Genomic DNA, 21,913 nt, shown 5'->3' with positions numbered 1-21,913 from the left:
AAAAAAAAAAAAAAAAATACATTTTATGTGATCTGTACAGTATGTTACCATAACAAAAGCAAGAATGACATTCGTCTTCAGGAAGTCAATTATACCAACAGTTCCTTTCTCAACAGCAACAATAGGACCCAGGAGATAGGAAAGCATTCAGCTAAAGACAAAATTAAATATACTTCAAGGAGCTGGTGAAATGGCTCAGAAGTTAAGAGCACTGACTGCTTTTTTGAAGGTCCTGAGTTCAAATCGCAACAACCACATGGTAGCTCACAAGCATCCATAATGAGATCTGTCACCCTCTTGATATGTCACCCTCTTCTGGAGTGTCTGAAAAATTGCTACAGTGTACTTACATATAATAAGTAAGTCTTTTAAATATATATATATATATATATATATATATATATATATATATATATATATATATATATATGTATATACACACACACACACACACACACACACACATACTTCAAGGCTAGTCAACTAAGTCCACTACAATATTAAAGGTCTCTCGCCCCCATCACTGGATATGGTGGTGCATGCCTGCAATCCCAGCACTCTGGAGACCAAGGAGAGAGAATCACATGAGCTTGGGAACTCAAGCGCAGTCTGGGCAATATGGCAAGAAGTCTTCTTAAAACATCCGCATAGGAGCTGGGTGTGGTGGCGCATGCCTTTAATCCCAGCACTTGGGAGGCAGAGGCAGGCAGATTTCTGAGTTTGAGGCCAGCCTGGTCTATAGAGTGAGTTCCAGGACAGCCAGGGCTACACAGAGAAACCCTGTTTCGAAAAAACAAAACAAAACAAAACAAAAAAAACATCTGCACAGGGCTAGCGATGAAGACCCCTTGGGCCTCTTGCAGCAGATCAGACTTCAGTTCTCATTATCTGATTTTGAGTCTCTCTATGCAGCCCAGGCTGCCCTCAAACTCACAAAGCTCCCCCTGACTCTGCCGACCAAGCACCAGGATTAAAGGAGTGCCCATCCCATGGATACCCAGCTTCCTAGAGTGAAGTCTTACTGCCGATGTTCCCTCTAAATTGCCACAGAGAAGTATTCTTCACCTAGAGTACGCCTGTTGTTTTTTTTAATACTTTTTTAAAAAGTGTTTTCTAGGTGATTTTGATACATTCTAATTAAAGGGAAAAAGACAGAGAAGAAATATAAACAAAATAACAACTAGGAATGTGGGTTGTTCTTACAAGTTTTCTATCCTCTTTAGTCACTGAAATTTGCTAACATACACATATGAATCCATGCCAAGCAGCATTCACGACAGCTCTACTGAGCTCAGTGCCCAGTCACTTAGTGGCTCCCAGTCCTCCTTCTACAGCGTTATAATTTTATCACCTGTAAAATACTCAGGAGGCTGAAGCAGGAGGACTGTTTGTGAGAATGAGGCTAGCTTGTTCTATAAGGCTAGCTTGAGGGGTTTTTTTTTATGCTTGGGGACAGGGACAGGGTCTCACTATGTAGCTTGGGCTCCTGAACTCACCACATAAACCAGCCTCGCCTCAAACTCAAAGCGATTCCCCCACCTCTGCCTCTCAAGCCCAGCTGACATGTGAGTTCAAGGAAGCCTGGACTATAAAGGATCCTACTTCAAAAGGAAAAAGCAAATACTGGCCCTTTAAAATAAATGTCACACGCACAAATCAAAGGGAGTATTTGTGGGGTTTGTCTCCTCCATTCCTCTCCTGCCCTGAACTAACTTTTCACTTACTTACTCTTCCTACGGGTAGCCATTTGGGTAAAAAAGGACAAGTGTCAACTGTTCTGCTCCCTCCTAGCAGCTCCAGTTATAAATGTGCCCCACCCACTGACTCAGAAAGACTGAGAGCTAGTGTGGGAAACTGCTAATTGAGGTGGAAGTCCACCATTGTCCAGATAGCCTTCTGCGGCTAGGCACAATATGGAGGACTCCCTTCATTGGCAGGCCTTCTCTGACCTCATCTGGGGGGTTAAAAACCCCACACATCTACCTGCAGATTGTCAGGTAGCCTTGGTTAAGATTACAGGTTCAACTTCCTTTCTTCTGATAACCCATTAAGCTAGCACCTGAGATTCCTAAAATGCTTCCCGAATGCTTAATGAAGCATTCTGGTACCCAAGCCTTCAGCCTTTGCCCATCCTGGATGCTTCTACCACCCTCATCCCCCCAAACTATGTAAGGCTTGAATCACACCAAGTACAGTTGATTTGCCTCCCTGCAGCTGGTCCAGGCGTGTCTTCTTCACTGTACATACTCACAGGGATTTTAAACACACCATCACCATCACCACCACCACTACCACCACCACCACCACCACACACATATCCATCTGTTGTCCCTGCCCCTTTGCCTTCGTGGACGGATCTCAGCCGACACTCCACGAGGGCAGGGGGAGTCACTAGCTAGCACATACCTGTAATCACACTATGACTTATTAGCAAAGAGATCTAACCAAACAGGTGGAGAGCTATGACTTACCATAGCAAAAGAACACAAAGCATAATCGTCAGAACCACTGGCACGATGGCAGTTTAGAAGAAAGCAGGCCCTCTTCCAAAAGGATGTATCAGCAGCAGGGCACTTGATCAAATGTTGTCTCCAAGGCAAGTTCTCCTTATTTCTACTGGGAGGTAAGAACATAAACACCCTCTTCCTATTCTCTATCAAAATTTCAGACTCCCAGAAAGAATGCAGATGCCCAGTATCAACCATTTTGTTCAGTTTAGTAGACTGATTGATTCTTTTCAGACCCGAGAAAGGAGGGAAAGTTGCAAAAGCCCAAGTTCCCAGATAGCCAAGTGCCAACTTGCAAGCAGCTTTTTCTAAGGCTCATTGTCTATATGACTTTATTTTTTGGTCCAACTGAGGTCTTCCTTTTGGAAATAACATGGGGGTTTTGTTATGGATTTATTGATCTTTATTTTCTGTCCAGAAAGAAATAACAAGCACAGTAGAATGCTTGTTTAGTGTGCCTGAGGTCTTGAGTTCAATCCCCAGCACCAGCACAAAACAAAACTCCAAACTTACCACTATTTATCAACATTTTAAACTTCAACTTCCTTTACTGACATTTTCATAATATCTATTTATGGTCAACTTTTAAAACTTACAAACTATAAATGTACTAGATACAATATGAAATTATAACATTTCCTATCCATAACAAGGCAGAAAATCTTTAATAATTTAAGATGGTAAAAATTAATCTTCACTTATTAGGAGAGTCATCACTTGATAAAATTTAGTAAATATCATCTACATCAAAAAAGTAAAGATTACTGACTGTATTTTTAAAGAATAAAAGGTATGCCTTATTTCCAGATTTCTACTTTGTGCTGGTTGACATGTACATTTACAGATTACAGACTAACACTGTGGGAGTGCTAGTCCTTTATAAATCACCACCTAAGAAGAAGACAGAAAGCCCACGCTTCCTTCTTGAAGGAAATTAAATTCATGACATTTTCAAGGAATAGAAATTAAACTTATGACACTTTTAAGGAATAGAATATTATCTTGCAGTCTTCCTCCACACTGTTTTCAATAGTTACCAATGCCTTACTTGGACTAAGTATGCTCTATTCAAAGAGTCACAAGAATATTTCACTTGAATAAAAAGATGTGGAAGATGACTTAGCAGTTAAGAGCACTTGATGGCCTGAGTTCAGTTCCCAGCACTTAGGATGGGTGGCTCACAACTGCTTACAAGTCCAGCTCCAGGGGATCCGACACATTCTCTAAGGGCATACACATGTAGCATATACACCAGACATAGACACAGACAGACAGACAGACAGACAGACAGACACACACACACACACACACACACACACAAATCTAAAAGGGGAATAGAGCTAAGCTATCAGATCTGAGTACAAAGTTCATAATCCCAGCACTTACACTTGGAAAAGTGTAAGAAGGTGAAGCCCCACAAATTCCAGGCCAACCTGAGTTACAGTTGCTTTCAGCAAAGCCTAAGCTACAGAGTGAGATGAGAAGTAGGGACAAAGGCATGCCATGGTGGCACCTAACTATAATGCCAGCACTTGGGAGATAGAAGCAGGACCATCAGAACTTCAAGGTCATCTTTGGCTAAATAGCAAGTTCAAAATCAAAGCCAGCCTGGGTTCCATGAGCCCCTGTCTCAATAATAATAATAATAATAATAATAATAGTAGTAGTAGTAGTAGTAACAATAACAATAGACAACACGTAGGCTTTGGTTATTATAATCAAGTGGCTCTGACTCCCAGGATGTCAGTCACTGAGCTATACCCTGAAATGACTGCTGAGATGGTCATTGCTTTGCCTCTGTAATCACTTCTGTTACTGTGCTCTCTCTGCTCCTCAATAAACTGCGCTCTGCAGAATAAAGGACACAGCCTTCAAGAAAAATGTGACCTAAGGGAGGACAGAAATAATAATTTTAAAAAAATGTTAAAGAAATGCATTAATATTAGTGTGAGGATTATTAGGAGGGGCTCTAAGATGATTATGGCAGCTCAAGCCTGTAACCCCAATAGTGGTGAGCCTGAAACAGAATACAGGCTCAAGCACAAGGCCAGCCTCACTATAATATGAGGTCAATGAACACTTTCTCCTTCATTCAAGAACTCTAGTTTAGAAGGTTCACAATTAACAAAGTGATAAAGCATTTGTCCTGAAATTAAATCTACTCTTTGTTTCACTTTGGTTGTCAATACTAGTGAGTAACCGCAGAGCTTTAATGGCTGTCCTCCAAGGACACCGGGCTAAGGGTCTGGTTCCAGTTTTTGTTTACATTCTCTCTGATATAATGAAAAGTACTTTGCTAGAGAAAAAGGTAGCAAATGCCTGCAGGGCTTTTTCCCTAGTGTGGAGACAAAGCAAGATCCCTCTGCCCTCCTATGTTCAGAACTGAGGACCCAACTCAGGGCCTAGCAAGCTCTACCACTGAACTAAACACCTAAACCCCAAAATATCTCAATTTTATTTTTGAAAAATCCAAGAAAATGTGTTCATTCTTCTGTTGATTCTATGCCTTTAAAATTCAGTAATTAAAAATAAATACAAATGGCCAGGCAATGGTGGCACATGCCTTTAACCCCAGCACTCAAGAGGAAGAAGCAAGTAAATCTCTGAGTCCAAGGTCAGCCTGGTCTATCGAGAGGATCCTGTTCTAGGACAGCCAGGGCTACCCAGAGAACCCTGTCTCAACTTAGCTGAGCAATTTAAATTCAGCTCATCTAGATCCTGACCACCATATTATGCTACATATTGCAAAAGTACAATAAAACAGTGAGATCCTGGTACATAATTAAACAGGCAAATCAACATAACAAGAACAGAAAGACCAGAAATTCACTCAAAAGCACACAGAATGTTGTACAGGTTGTGCATGCTTACTCCAAAACAAATGCTAAATTTGAAATGACTCAATATCCCAAATGCTTCTTTAAAAAAAAAAGCAAGTTTCAGACTTTGGATTATTGCAGATTTCAGAATTTTAAATTAGAGATCCTCAACCTGCAGAATCTATACAATCTATGCAAAGTCTAAAAGCTGAAACACTTGTAATAGCACCAAGTACGTTGCTGGATAAAGATACTCACTGTATGCACAAAATAAGCATTCAATGGTGGTTGTATTGAAATCCTTTACCCTTTCTGTTAGCAATTCCAACTCCATTCAGATAATCCAGAGCTGTAGTATCTATCAGGTGTCTAAAGTGATAGTCCACATTTTTCACTGGAGCACTGTATACAACCTAATAATAAAATTTACCCATACAATGAGATGACATATATCCTTGGGGGGGGATACTTAGGAGATGGTTCAGCTGGTAAAGGCAGATTGGGGGGTGGGGGGACTCAGTGGCTAGCCAGCCTAACCTAACAGGCAAGCCTCAGGTCCCAGTGAGACCTGTTTCCTGAAGAACACCAAGGCGAACCTCAGAGCCTAACACATAAAAGGAGTCAAGCATGGTTCACACAACTGAGAAGCTGAGGTAGAGTAGCATCGTAAGTTTGAGGTCAGAGACACTGTCTCAGAAAAGAAAAGGCAAGAGGGCTAGGTCAGTGCGGAAAGGGTTTGCTGCCACAAGCCTGGCACCCTGAGCCATAGTTGGCTTATGCTGTCAATTTAACCTTAACTGAGAAACTGCCTCCATGGGGTTGGCCTGTGGGCACGTCTATGAGGCATTTTCTTGATTACTGATTGATGAAACAGGCTCCAGCCCACTGTGGGTGGGACTATCCCCAGGCAGGTAAGTCTGTACCAAGTAAGAAGGGAGCTGAATGAAATTAGAACCAAGCCAGTAAGTAAACAGCATCCCTCATAGTCTCTGTTTCAGTTCCTGCCTCAAGTTCTTGTCCTAGCTTCCCTGATGATGGACAGAAATCTGTAAGCCAAACATCCTTTCCTTCCCCAAGATATTTTTAGTTAGTGTTTTATCACAGCATAAAGAAAACTAGACCACAACATAAAGGAAGGAGACAGCCAACTCCACATATTCACTGGACACACACATCATGCATACACTAATAATAAATTCCTGATGTGGAAGAATCAACCAATATAAATTAAGGGTAGTAGGTAGGAGATAAATTGAGAAGCAGTGTATATGTTCCCACTAGTCTAAAGTGGAGGGAGAAGGGGACACAACACAAGTGAGATATCTTGGGAGAAAGACACTTGCCACCAAGCCTGATAACCTGTGTTTGATCTCTGGAATCCACTTGGAAGGAGAGACCCCAACCCCTCAAGTTATTGAGGCTGACCTCCACCATGGCACACACTTACCCACACATTTACACACACAAGTAAATAAATACAGAAGTTTGACAAATAAAATAGAGAAGGGCAGTGGCTATATATGCATATATAGATACGCGTGTGTGTGGGTGAATATAATGTGCTACCACATTAACACAGCTGGAAGAAGAGTGAGGAAATACCAAGACCTGCCAGACCTTCTGAATTCAAATGGTTGAAATCACTAGCCCTTCAATAAATAAATCATTTACAGCTTAAAAGAAATACCAAGCCCTTCAGCAGTAGGAATAAATGCCAAAAGAATATTTTAAGAGTTATGATAAAGAAGAGCCAAGCAGCCATTATACCCTACAGACAAGCCAAAACTGAGAAAGCCAGCTGGAGGAAAAGTACAGCAGACAGATGCACAGAGCAAAGACACCAAAACCCTGAGTGCACAATGGTAAAGGCAAGCACTCAGACTTGACTCTCATAGCACGCCAGCTCCAGGTTTCCAACAGGCTCTGCCCACTCGAGTGATCCCTGCCCTTTACAGAGGTGCCTCGATTCCCAGCACCTCTGCGCTTAGCTCCACTGGCTCTCCATTTCTTTTCTAACTTAGCTACACAAGAGGAGTGCTTTTAGGATCATTTTAAAATATTCTTTGTCCCTTTTGGGAGGGGAGGAGGGGTGAGGCAGGGTCTCCTGTAACCAAGTATGGCCTTGCATTTACTAACCTTAAACTTTTTCTTTTTTTTTAAGATTTATTTATTTATTATATGTAAGTACACTGTAGCTGTCTTCAGACACTCCAGAAGAGGGTGTCAGATCTTGTTACGGATGGTTATGAGCCACCACGTGGTTGCTAGGATTTGAACTCCGGACCTTCGGAAGAGCAGTCGGGTGCCCTTACCCACTGAGCCATCTCACCAGCCCCAACCTTAAACTCTTGATCATCCTGCCTCTACCTCCCAAGTGCTGGTACCCAGCTCTTTGTAAGAGAGGAATAACTGATTTCTCTCTAAGTGAAGTGCTGAGCAAACACATCCAATCAGAAAGTTGGTTTGTGTGTGTGTGTGTGTGTGTGTGTGTGTGTGTGTATGTATGCGCTTAGGTATACATTCAGAAACATGAAAATTAAGCCAAGGCACAGAATATACCTAAATATGACACAATATGTTAATATCTCAAAATCATCTCGGCCTTAACACTTTTCAGACTGTTTTTTTGTTTTGTTTTTCTTTGGTTTTTCGAGACAGGGTTTCTCTGTGTAGCCCTGGCTGTCCTCGAACTCAGAAATTCACCTGCCTCTGCCTCCCAAGTGCTGGGATTAAAGGCATGCACCACTACTGCCTGGCCTTTCCCCCCTCCCCCCAGACTGTTTTTAAAAATGCATTTTGGAGAGATGGAGAGATGGCGCAGCTGTTAAGAGCACTGACTGCTTTTCCAGAGGTCCTGAGTTCAATTCTCAGCAACCACATGGTGGCTCCCAACCATCTGTAATGGGATCTGATACCCTCTTCTGGCATGTCTAAGAGAGTGACAGTGTACTAATATATAAAAATAAATAAATAAATCTTTTTTAAAGATGCATTTTGGAGCTACCTGAAGTGCTTCAACCAAAAAAACAAACAAAAACCAAACCAAACAAATATAAAGCAATAGAAAAACAACAACAACAACAAAAAAAAAAACAAAAAAAACAGGAAAAGCAGAACTATATGTAACTCAGGTAGACTTGCCTGGTACAATAGAGGCTAGATTCAATCCTAGTGCTACACACCCACAAATAAAATAACTGTAATTTGTCAAAAGTTTTAAGTACTATCAACTATTGCCTTCTGAGTACCTAACGTATACCACGCACTCTGGGAATTTTACACATAACAATTAATTTCTTACAACTTTGTCAGGTAGGTACTCCCAACTCTATTATTTTATTGATGAGGGAAAAAAATAGACACACAGAGAAAAAACAACTTCCCTATATTTTCCTAAGTGTCTTAAGGTTCTAAGTTTGTTTATACCTAAGTCAAGCTACCAAAATCATTAATTTAATTGAGGATCTTAAACTCAAGCAGTCTAACACAAAGTCTGTGCTATTAACAGCAGGCCTTACAGCCAGATGTGGTGGTGCACTCCTTTAAGACTGGCACTTGGGAGTTGGTGAAGGCATGTCTCTGTGAGTTCAAGACTAGCCTGATGGAGACTAGCAAGCTCTAGGCTGGCCAGAACTACACAGTGAGACCTTGTCTAAAACACAAATAGTTTGCAGCTTTATGCTGTAATTGCAATGATCCACCAAGAAACCCCAAAAGCCTCAAAAAGATAAGTATAAACTGGACGTAGTTTCCATGCAGTTTTCTAATCCCAACACTCAAGAAGCTCAGGAGATGGATTAGGAGTTCGAGGCCAGTTTGGGGTGTACAGTGAGGTTTAGGAAGATCACTTAGCCAATGAAATGCTTGTCAAGCAAGCATGAAGACCTGAGTTCTGACTCCAGCACCCATATAAAATGTCAGACCAGGCAACACACACTGTCATCAAGCACTAGGAAGACAGAAACAGAAGGATTCCTAGGATTTGCTGTCCAGCAAGTCTTGTCAACTTTTCAGACTTTGTCTTAAAAAACAATGAGTGGAGTTTGGGCCCAATGTTAGAACACTTGTCTAGAAAATACACAAGTGCGTGCACGCGCGCACACACACATACCCAAAACTAGACAAATGCATGCAAAAGCAAACAACAATGAAAAGAACTTAAAATAATAAAAAAAAGTCTGTCTAAAGTTAGAAAAACCACTTTGTTAAGCATGTCGCTCGCCACCACTCCTTCCTTCACTGGGGACTGAATGTGGGGCTTCACACCTGCTAAGCAAGAGCTCTACCATCAGGTCTCAGTGCCCGTGTTGCTTGGAAACTCACTCTGTAGCCCAGACACATCTTAAACTTTGGCTTCTTCTGCCTAAACCTCCTGAGCTGAGGGGATTACAGGTCTCTACCACCTATTTTTATCCCAAATTGTTATCTCCTGATACTAATTATATATGCTTGTTTTATTACTAGTTATTTTAAGTCTAAAAACATGAGACTAAAATCATATAACACCATTTCTACAAACTAGTATCAAATAAACTAATCCATTCACCTTTAATAAATTATATGACACACGCCCCCTTCTGTATTATGATAAAGGCTTTGGAACAAAGAGCAAAATGTGTACTATCTCCTAGAATGGCAGAGAACTAAAGTATACAAACAATGTAAAGTCAGGCTGCTTGGGGCTGTGGGTGCAGCTCAGCTGATAGAGTGCCTGCAGCTGCTAGAAGCCACTCTTACACGAAGTACCCATAGCCAGGTGTGCTTGCACACTGGTGAGCCACTCTCAGTGACACACTGAGTTCTAGGTTGGCCTGAGCACAGGAAAGTCTGTCTAAAGAGGGGATGTGGGGTAGGGAGTCAAGCCAATGGCCGGAAACAACAATCTCTAAGTGAAACATCCTTGTGTGTAAAACCAGAGGATGTACACCTCCCAGAGTGTCTCTTACTGGTCTGCCTTTTGTTACAATGATGGAGTAAGAAGACTGACTTCCGTCCTCCCTCTCCTCCTCCCCATCTAGTAACAGGCTGTCAGTTCTCAGGCATCAGTCTGCCTGTCTGTAAATCAACTTTATCAAAATCACAAATCTTTTTTTTTTTCTTTCTTTCTTTTTTTTTTTTGTTTTTGTTTTTCAAGACAGGGTTTCTCTGTGTAGTCCTGACTGTCCTGGAACTCAACTCTGTAGACCAGGCTGGCTTCGAACTCAGAAATCCACCTGCCTCTGCCCCTAAGTACTGGGATTAAGGGCATGTGCCACCACTGCCCAGCTCAAAAATCACAATTCTTCAGGTTTCTTCCAGTTCTAATCCTTTACACTTCTAAGAACCAAAATCACATTTTTTTTCTCTTAAAAACAACCAATAACCTTCATACTTGCTCTTAGGAAAAAGAAAAACAAACCAGAGGGAAATGTGGAGAAATCCAGAGATTTAAAGCAATGACCCAAATGATAAGTTCTCTAACTGTCAAAGAGTTTAAGAAAGCATCCTAGGTAATTCCAGCACTCGGGAGGCAGAGGCAGGAGGATTTCTGAGGTCGAGGCCTGTCTGGTCTACAAAGTGAGTTCCAGGACAGCCAGAGCTACACAAAGAAACCCAGTCTCGAAAAAACCAAAAAAGAAAGCATCTTAGGGCTGGTAAAGGTGCTTGCTGCCAAGTCTCACAGCCTGGTCAACGCCTGGGATGAAAGAGTAGTTGTCCTCTGACTTCCACACATGCATCGCAGTGCATATACTAACCCCAAAATAAACAAATTAGCATAAAAATAATAACTGTTGGCTGACTGCTGGTCTCTCAAACTTTAAAAAGGCGTGGTGGCACATGCCTTCAATCCCAGAACTCAGGAGGCAAAAGCAGGTCAATCTGTGAGCTTGAGGACAGAGGGGACAGAGTCTGGTTTACAGAGGGAAGCTCCAGGACAGCTGGGACTACACAGAGAACCCTGTGGGGGCAAGGGGTGGAGCAAGCACAGTTACTAAAAATATATAAGAAAAAACAAGTTTGAAAGAAACAATTAGAAGTTTCTACAAAAGCTGGCAAAGACCTTCCCAATTTGCAGAGCCTCCTGACATGCTCACAGTGGTAGGCTATCCAGCGTACAGTGGTTAGATATGCAGCAATATCTCCACACATTTCGGATGCTACAATTGGAAGCAGAGTGCTACTGACAATTATTTGGTAGAGAAAAGGAAGCTATACATCCTATATACCGGTTCAGTCTCCATTACAATCTATCCTTCAGTTCAAAATATTATGGAAGTTGAAAGACTCTTAACACCTATTGACATCACAGTGACAGACCTGGAAACTTAAAAGCTGAGACCAAGAAATTAATATTATATGGACTGTCCTATTCATCAGAGTAGAAGGTTAAAAAATAGTAAGTGTAACATGAACTGAATTAGAAAGGAGAATAAAATGAGCAAACAGAAGCCAGAACAGGAAACAAAAAAATAAACACTGGCTGAGCTTTTAGCAGCCCTCCACTTCCTGGTTCTGGACAGGCCTTGCTGCATTCCTGTCTTTGAGTTCTCTACCTGGCCAGTGAGCTTTCTATGGACTGCTTAAGCTGACCTCTGTTTCTAATACCTAGAGTCCTGCCAACACACACCACCCACAGCAACCGCTAAAGTAGTTAGAAGCTGCAATTCTCAGAGTATGGAAGAAATGAGTGCAAACAAATCAGCGAAGAATGTGAGAAAATTTATTAGTTAAAAAAAATTGGCCAGGCAGTGGTGGCGCACGCCTTTAATCCCAGCACTTGGGAGGCAGAGGCAGGTGAATTTCTGAGTTCGAGGACAGCCTGGTCTACAGAGTGAGTTCCAAGACAGCCAGGGTAACACAGAGAAACCCTGTCTCAGAAAAAAACAAAGAGAGAGAGAGAGAGAGAGAGAGAGAGAGAGAGAGAGAGAGAGAGAGAGAGAACACACAGGCTGAACAAGCCAGGGGAAGCAAGCCAGTAAGGAACATCAATGTGAATAAATTTATAATATAAAGTCATGAGAGAAAAGGCAAGCACTGTGGAAGCAGAGAAATAATCAAAACGTCTTAAACTTGAGTAACAACAAACTCCAAAACTGGTATGTGTTCATCCTTAAGACAAACTCTTCCCACACTTACCGTATCAAACCTTTATGATTTAAGACAAAGAATTTTAAAGACTAAAAATGAAAAGCTGGGACAAAAATATAACTCAATGGTAGTACACTTGCCTAGCACGAGGCATTTCCAGAACCAAATAAATTCCACATACTGCCAAAAGGAACAAGGAATAAGCAGGCGATGTTGGCTCATGCCTATAATCCCAGGACAGAGGCAGGAGGATTGTTCAGAGTTCACCACCAGCCTGGGCTACTGAGTGAGACCTTGTCTCAAGAAACAAAATGAAACAAAAACAAAACAAGCAAACAAAAACAAAGCAGCCAAAAAAACCCAAACAAAACCAGACTACACTAAACTAAACTAAGTGTGCGCCTAGTGAGACTTGAGAAGGAATAACCTACTTGCTCAAAGCTGAAAACACCTTGACAACCACAGCCCATCACTAAGATGACACTTCTTTTTTTGAACACAGTTAATAATTAAAAAAGAAAAAAGCCTTGAATTAGGTCAAAGAATTTTTAAAGGCATTAAGACTTTTCTAAATAACAAGGCTAATTATAGAACATAATAAAAAATTGTAATGAAACATATGATTAAGATAGACTTTTGTAAAGTTTCACTTGAAGACTTAAAAAGTCAAGCATGAGCCGGGTGTGGTGGCGCATGCCTTTAATCCCAGCACTCAGGAGACAGAGGCAGGCGGATTTCTGAGTTCGAGGCCAGCCTGGTCTACAGAGTAAGTTCCAGGACAGCCAGGGCTACACAGAGAAACCCTGTCTTGAAAAACAAAAAAACAAAACAAACAAACAAAAAAAACCCAAAAAACAAACAAACAAAAAAAAAAACAGTCAAGCATGATTGCTCACTCTGGAACCCAAGGTAGAAGGGTTGGCTAGAGTTCAAGGCCACCCTAAACTACATAATGAGTTCCAGGCCATCTGGGGCTACAAAGTAGGATTGTCTCAAATATATATGGTAAAATACAGTTAAACTAAAAATAGACCAATTGGGGTGGGAGGAGCATGGTACAAAATAAAGGCAGATTTAAAATACATTTTTAAACCACCAACAATACAAAAAATACTCAGGTTTGTTTCAAAGCACCTCCACTGACTATAAATTATGTACTATAATATGACAGATATCATATAATCCCAGACAAATGGCTAAAATGCCTAGTTAACATATCAAAGCTGGCCTGGCCTCCAGGTTCTCCCAGCATCCCTCAGTCCCTACCCATTCATTCCAGGGTTTCTTTCCATCCCAGAAGCTTGGCTACTATCGGACTATCCTTCTCCCGAGGCTCTTTCCTATATAATACAGATATTTTGATTACCCGCCCCTTTTGTTCCTTTGGCTTCTGGGCTGCTGCACCTGGTCCGAGTAATGTCCACTCTGGACTCTCATCTCTGATTCTTGCTATGCTCTCCCACATACCTATAATAAACTCTCTCCTCCACCATACCTAGGAGCAGTCATGTCCTCTCCTTTTTATTTCTTTTTTTTCCATTCAACTATCTGTACAACAAAGATACATACATACATACATACATACATATGAAAATGTCAGGGTGAAAACCATTTATTTGTTCGCTAAAACATTAATTTAAAGGGAAAACAAAATGGTTGTGTGCCCATATATCTGGGCTGGAGAGATGGTCGGTGGTTAAGAGTACCTTTCAGAAGCATCAGCTTAACACCCAGCACCCAAATGGTGGCTCACACCTGTCTGTTATACCAGTGCTCTCTTCTGGCGACTGTGGGCACTGCACACATGTGTTAGACACACATGCAGCAACATACCCATATACATAAAACTAATTAAATCTTTTTTTTAAGTTTCAAATAGCCAGGCATTGGTGATACATGCCTTTAAGCCCAGCACCTGGGAGACAGAGGCAGGCGGATTTCTGAGTTTGAGGCCAGCCTGGTCTACAGAGTGAGTTCCAGGTGAGCCAGGGCTACACAGAGAAACCCTGTCTCAAAAAAAAAAAAAAAAAAAAGTTTCAAATAAACCTTAAATTTTTTTTTTCTTTCTTGGAGACAGGGTCTCTCTCTATATATATATAGCTGTGGCTGTCTTGGAACTCCCTGTGTAGACCTAGTGTTAGGATTAAAGATGCTGCCACCACACCCAACTATTTACTACTTACTACATAAGCTCTCCTCCATGGTACATTTATTTTCTGCATTTAGGTGTCATTGTACAGTAAATGCAATCTTTAAATCAATCAATGAACTACTATAACAAAAAGCTCCAGGCATCAGCCTTTTTACAAATAAATAACACATGGAGGATATAAACAATATATTGTTAATTTTCATAGAAAATTGTCTTAATAATTACCTGGAACCACAAAATACTAAGTAGCAATCTTGGGTTTTAACTCTGTAATATTTTTCCACTTTGTTATGATTAACATGAAGAAAGTATAGATTACAAAAATATGTGTATACACTCTTCATTATAATACCTTTGCCCTTGACCACATCAACTGAAAGACTTCTGAGCCAGCCCTCGCCTAGGTCAGCACACCCGAGAATACAAATGGCCTGAGCCTGCTGAGCTGTGCTATGCTGATCAAAACCCAACCCTGGCAGGCAGAGCTCACTGGAGACTAAAGAATCACCACTCACTCAGCACACTTACAAGAAGCAAAATGAGTGAGAGTCCAATGTAATTATTGTTTCTTTAAGGAATCCAGACTAAATCTGGGATACTATTAAATCAAGTATGTATTCATCCATGCTTTTGTTTGACTGAAAGCAATATTGAAAGAATTTCTAATTTGTATGGTATTCTCAGAGTATGCATGTAACCCCAAAAGGCAGTGGTTGCTAAAAGAATTGTTGCAAAAATATCTTACTTTCACACACAAAAATTTTTAACATTTAAAAATTAAAAAACGTAAAGTTTGGTGGTTGTGATTAGGGCGATGGTGAGGTAGGTGGTCAGGACCAGATGCTGCCCCTGCAGAACACCTGACTATGACTTCCACCATGGCCCGTAGCACCTGCAGCTCCAACTTCAAGGGGTCCCAAGTGTCTGACCTCTATAGACACCTGCACTAATGTTCACATTCCTATGCAGGACACTTACACATAATTAAAAATGATAAAGTAAATCTTTTCGCTGGGCATGGTGGTACCTTCCTCTAACTCCAGCACTCAGAGACAGGGACAAGAGGATCTTCTCAGGTGGGGACCAGGCCAGGGCAGTATAACTTCTGAACTGAAGATATTCACTAACAATTACCTGAGCATCAACAGCTTTGAAAAGCAGTTCTGTCTAAACTATACCTAAACATTCTCTTAAGAGTCATTAGCAGGAGCTGGTGAGATGGCTCAGTGGGTAAGAGCACCCGACTGCTCTTCCAAAGGTCCAGAGTTCAAATCCCAGCAACCACATGATGGCTCATAACCATCCGTAACAAGATCTGACTCCCTCTTCTGGAGTGTCTGAAGACAGCTACAGTGTACTTACATATAATAAATTAATAAATCTTTTTTAAAAAAAAGAAAAAAGAGTAGAAAAAAAAGTCATTAGCATGTACAATTAGTAAGTCCAGGCTACACTAATATAGAAAGAAAGGAAATGCTCTGGGCTGGCAAGATAGTTCCACAGCTAAAAGTTCTTACAGCACAGGCCTGATAGATATAACTACCTACAGTTTTCTTATTTGTTCTGGTCTTCTTTTTTGATGTATGTGTCCACGTGTGTACATGCACTGCATGTATGTGCAGAAGGGTGAGTTTACCACGTGGGCCGTTATGGAGACCAGAGATTGACATGAGGATGTCTTTCTCTATCTTCTCCCACCTTATTTTCTGAGACAGGGTCTTCACTGTTTCAGTCAGTGAGCCCCTAAGGTTCAACTATCCTACTCACCTACAAAACTGTATCAAGTACATTTGCTCCTTACCAGCTATATTGTCATTTTTAAATCTTTTAAACTGATACTATTACAGAGATATATAAAAGGAAGAATATGTATGTGAGCACTGGAGATGTGAGCTCTGAGCTGTCTCCTCTGCTCAGTAGTTCTGAACCATTTACCCAGTATGGTCTACCACTAATAAAGGGTCTGAATGGTGAGTATTTTACACTCTTCTACATTCATAGCTTTCAATCCTCCTGCCTCGGCCACCTGAGTGCTGGATTACAGGTACATACTACTGTGCCCAGGCAAACAGGTATGTAGCTACAGAGACAGAGGTAAGAGATCCCTTTCTGGCCTACATGGTGAGCTGCCTGCCTGCAAGTGATGCAGAGTGAGGGTTTATCTAAAAACAAAAGCAAAAGTTTAATTCTAATAACAATTAGTGACCACTACCAGACAGGACAGCATCTACAATCTAGAGGTGGAGGTATACTACAGAGTTCAAGATAATCTCAGCATTTGGGAAATGGAGGCAGGGAAATTGGGAATTCAAGGCTCTCTTCAGTTATCAAGTTTCAGACCACCCTGGGCTACAGGAGACTCAGTCTTTTTTTTTGTTTTGTTTTGTTTTGTTTTTTGAGACAGGGTTTCTCTGTGTAGCCCTGGCTGTCCTGGAACTCACTTTGTAGACCAGGCTGGCCTCGAACTCAGAAATCCACCTGCCTCTGCCTCCTGAGCGCTGGGATTAAAGGTGTGCGCCACCATGCCCGGCCAGGAGACTCAATCTTAAATAAACAATACCAGCCTGAGCTACACAGAGACTGTTTCAATGAACAAAGAATCATAAGTGGTTGCTATATCAGATCACATTATCTTTCTGGACTATCACTTCATTTTGGGGTATCCACAACTTATTCTGTAAAGACTTAAAAATGCACTATAGACACAGGAGAGAAAAATTCCAATTATTCAAAACAATGAGTTTAAAGAAAAAATGTTATTATTTACAACTTCATAATTTGTGGTTAATTTTTAATATAATTTTCAGAAAGTAGGTAAGAAGCAACAATGACTTGAAATCTTTTAACTGTTGAAAGGTAAGCTAGGGAGGGTCTAGGGGACTTTGGGGATAACATTTGAAATGTAAATGAAGAAAATACCTAATAAAAAAAAGCAGTAAATAAAATCTACAATGCACATGACAAGGAGCTAGATATAACTTCCCACCAAAGTGAGAGGACTATAAATGATGGGTTTATATCAGTTAGGATGCTTTCTGCTCCGCGTGGCAGGAGCTCAGTCAGATCACACAGCGGGGCAGAGATAGAAAGGCACTGGAGTCCAATAATAAATTGCTCAGTGTCATCATGGCTGAGATTGTTGGAAAAAAAAAAAAGAAGAAGAAGAAAGAAAGGTAAGCTAGATACTAACGGCAGAGGAAGCAGCCAGACATGGTACACACCTCTAAAACTGCCAGAAGCTCAAGGCCAGCCAAGGATACACTGCAATACTGTCTCAACAATCAACAAAAAAGACAGGTATACATCCAGCTAGACCACTAGCACAAAACATCAACTAAAAACTAGCAAGTCATATAGCACCTCATTCTTCCATACCAAAAAAATGGCCTATTTCATTCTTTCTAATTACATTTCTAAAAACATTTCTGGCAAAGCAAATTATTCTAACTGCTTACTCACATTAACAATGAAAAACTGCCATTCTTGGCTAAAGAAAAAAAAAATCATGAACTCCTGATAAACTCTAAAATACATAAAATATGTAACTTACATTAAAATCTGTATGTAGAGCCAATAAAACAATTCAACAAGCAAAAGCAATCGCTGTGCAACCCTGATGACATGAGTTCAATTCCAGGAACTCAGGACAAAAGAGAGAGAAGTCCCAAAAACTGTTCCCTGCTCTCCATGCACACCTGCACTCAAACACATATGCACACACACACTGCCCCTCTACAAAATACACACACACACACACACACACACACACAAAATAATAATAATAAAATTTAAAATATAAGTCACACTTTTAAGATTTATTTTTAGTTAGTGTGTGTGCATTAGAAGATGCTGGCGGGAGTCAGAAGGCATCAGATCCCATGGAGCTGGAGTTACAAGCAGTCATGAGCCACCCAGAATGGGTTTCAGTAACCAAACTCGGGTCCTCTGCAAGAGCAGCAATATCAGCCACCTCTCCAGTGCCATACCAGACCTTTTAGTTATGGACTTATATGCTAATAATTAAATATACTCAAGACAGTGATTTTTTTCTTCCAGTTTTTGAGACAGCTTTGCTACATGGGCCCTTTTGGTCGGCTACTCACTACATACTACCCAGGCTAACCTCAAATACACAGCAATCCGTCGGCCTCAGCTTTCCCAGGCTGGGATTACAGGACAAGTAGGAACAGGATAGTGATTTATGTGTTACTTCCATGATCTAGACTATTTTTCACAATCATGCCAAGTGTGTACTTCCTATGTAGACCAGGCTGGCCTCAAATTCAGAGAGCGTCTAAGCCGCAGGTGTCTGTTGTGAAGAGAATATAGGAGGCTAAAGGCAGGGCTTTGCACAGGGTAGGCAAGCACTTGACCACTGAGCCACCTCCCTCGTCCTCTACTTTGTCTTCTTAGGTACAAGTAAAACTGTCTTCACCTTTCTAACCCCAGCCTCTCTGGCAGGCCAGGTTCTCCTTCGTGGGTCACTTCTATTAGAACATGGTGGACTTGGAATGGCTATTTTAACTAAATTCCAGAGTCGTCCTTGTGCTGGATGCTGGGCTCTTGGGAGAGAACCTGTCTAGCTTATATGAGGCCCTCAGTTTAATCCCCTGGACCACCTGTCCCCCCCAAATTAAAAAGGACTTACTATATTTCTTCCAGGATTTATTAGTTCTTTTTATACTAGTCTTGGGCTATCATATTCACATTCTATCCATCAGCTTTTAACTTTCAACTTTGTCAATAAAATCGTTATTATCCCAGTTACCCAGGTTGACAACCTTCATGCTAATTCTAACACATCCTCATTTTTTATAATTAGAACACTGGTGAAAACAGGTAAGACCAGGTTGGCCCTGACCCTTCTGTCTGTCTCCCAGGTTCTGATATTAAAGTTGTGTACTATTATACTTGCCCCAAACTGAATTCCTATGTGCAAGAATGCTGTTAACCAGTGTTTTCCTGAGAACCTGGGTTAAGTTACCAGCACCCACAGAGCAGCTCACAATCATCAAGTTACAGGAAGAGACCTAACGTCCTCCTCCTTGCCTCTACGGCATCAAGTATGTATATGTATGTGCAGCAAAACACACACATGTAAAATTACATTTTGCTTTTATAAATCAAAAAAGGAAAAGGGAAACAAAATCTGTTTATTCCTAAGTCCAAATGCAGAACTCGGACACAACTCACCCAGTAGCTACAAGTCCTGGGATCATATCTTTGCATGTTATCGTCACTTCCTTTGAAACTCCCTTTCCCGTGACTAGTCTACACTTCTTCTCCTTCCCTTTCCCCGAGCTATGTGCAGTGGGACGGTTTATCCTTGACTTTGCTCCTGTACGTATTACCAGTGAAACCAGCTTGCTACCTCTGCTAGCCGGCCCTTTCTACAGATATTACACCTCCATCACCAGCCTCTCAGGTCTTAGGATGACTTCTGATATTTTTCTTCTTCTCTAGTCTGCCCTCCTCTAGAACAATGCTCTTAAAAATGGTCAACCACACACTATGGAAGAACAAAAGAATCCACTTGGCATCAAGGGGAAAAAATATTCATTCATTCTTTTCTTTCTTTCTTTTTTTTTTTTTTTCCTGCTGGGGCTTGAACTCGGGCCTCAGATAAGCTGTGTACGCTGTCACTAATTTACAGGGCTCTATACTTAATTTTCCTCATGGCACCCTTTCTTATACTCTATTTCTAACTGTTAATTACATTAGCTTGTCTATATTAATAAAGACACACAAATTAATAGAGTATGTGCTCAAAATCTGTATTTATTAAGAGTTTAGGCACTTGCCCCCAAGCCTGATAGAGTTTAATACCTGGGACCCACACAGTGGAAGGAGAGAAATGATTCCCCAAGTTGTCTACTGACCTCTGCATACATGGGTATGTGTGCACATACATATATACACAAAATAAATATAATTTTAAATAGTTTAGAGACAGCTCTTCTGAATATGAGACCGAGTAAGTTCCAGACTACGTGGAGCACATATGCATGTATGTATACACCAATGCGGCTCAAAGAAAAACTCATGTTCAGACCACATGGAAACCCTAACCATGCCCACCCATCGACAGCCCCGCCAGCCATCTCAGAATCCTGTGTCCTACTCGGATAGGCAGAACACGGTGGTTTGGCAAAGCCTTTCATTTCTAGTTTGGAGAAAATGCCCTGTTGAAAGTAAAAAGATACTGAAAAGGGTTTCACAGTTCACCATTCTGACACTGCTCACCGCCTGGTTCATAAAGCGCATACCGAATATGCCACCACAATCTCTTAAAGATTCTGTACCTACTTCCCAATTCCTCAGGGCACGACTCGTTCCTGTCGTTAACAACCGGTTTATCCTCCCACCTCCTGAACCTGAGCTCATACCTGCCTTCATCCTTCCCTCCCTGGGGATACCATCCACGGTTCCACAGTCGCCCCGTCCTGTCCCAGGACAGCAGGACGGTCAAGCCTGGGTCCCTAAGACCCCGGTTCGTGCTCGCCGCCGCCGCCGCCGCCGCCGCCGCCCCCAGACGCTGCCAGCCAGGCGGGGGGAGGGGTGTGCCTCGCCTCCCGTGACTGGCCCAGATGGCAGCCGATTCCGCCCCCACTCGCGGGCACCCCTCCAGCCCTCGCCCCCCGAAGGCTGCCCGTCCGCCTCGCACCTCGCCCCGACCCCACCCCCCCCCCCCACCCACCCCCGGCCTCCCTCACGCCCTCCGCCGGCTCCGGACACACTCACCGTGCTGGGTGAAGACGTTGAAGCCGGCGTCTGCGGTCCGCCCCGCCGGGTCCCGCCTGCGGCCCGAGGGCCTGGCTGCGCTGCTGCCCCGGATCCCGCGCGGCTGCGGCTGCTGGAGCCCCGGAGCCTCCCCGACGCGGCCCACCTGCTGCCCCATCCCGCCGCTCGCGTACTCCCGCGCCCCCGCCGACCCTTGCTCACATTCCTCCTCCGCTCCGGCCTCGGAGCTCCTGGCGCCGCTCCGGTCTCTCGGGCCCAAGCCCAGGCCCTCTGGGCCGGAGTGGCGGGCGGCTCCGCACGCGGACTCCTCGGAGCCGCTGCCGCGCTGCCTCCCGGCGGCTCACTGACTCTCCTGCTCCCTCCCCCTCCGGCGGCTCCTCGCCCCAGCCGCCGCCGCCATCTTTAAACCACCGAGCACAGGGCGAGCGTGGGACAGAGCGTCTCCCGCCCCCCTCTCGCCCAGGCACCTCCGCTACTCGGTGGGCGGAGCTCCGTGGGGCCCCGCCCCGCGCCGCGCCCCGCTGGGTGGAAGCCCGGGGCCCACCGGGTCACCGGAGCTTTCAAGGGCCCTGGAGTACTTTTACCGCGACCTTCACCCCACGTTCGGCTCCACACACTGCCCCACT

At 42.7% G+C, this 21,913-nt stretch overlaps 1 protein-coding gene across 4 annotated transcripts in view; it reads right to left on the bottom strand.

Moving 5' to 3' along the window:
• Abl2 (ABL proto-oncogene 2, non-receptor tyrosine kinase) overlaps window positions 1-21,703 on the bottom strand; it is a 90,820-nt gene extending 69,117 nt beyond the window's left edge. For 2 of the 4 annotated variants that reach the window (XM_021198795.2, XM_021198800.2), the window contains exon 1: window positions 21,288-21,703. In XM_021198795.2, the coding sequence (XP_021054454.1) occupies window positions 21,288-21,444 (157 nt within the window). In that variant the 5' untranslated portion in view covers window positions 21,445-21,703. The remainder of the gene's footprint in view (window positions 1-21,287) is intronic. The other 2 variants (XM_021198793.2, XM_021198798.2) reach the window with 1 other exon arrangement.
• Between the last annotated feature and the right edge of the window lie 210 nt (window positions 21,704-21,913).

The sequence above is a fragment of the Mus pahari genome, chromosome 5 (genome assembly GCF_900095145.1).
Source record: "Mus pahari chromosome 5, PAHARI_EIJ_v1.1, whole genome shotgun sequence".
Lineage (NCBI taxonomy): Eukaryota > Metazoa > Chordata > Mammalia > Rodentia > Muridae > Mus > Mus pahari.
The sequence above is the reverse complement of the archived record's forward strand: the minus strand, read 5'-3'. Positions and strand labels throughout refer to the sequence as shown.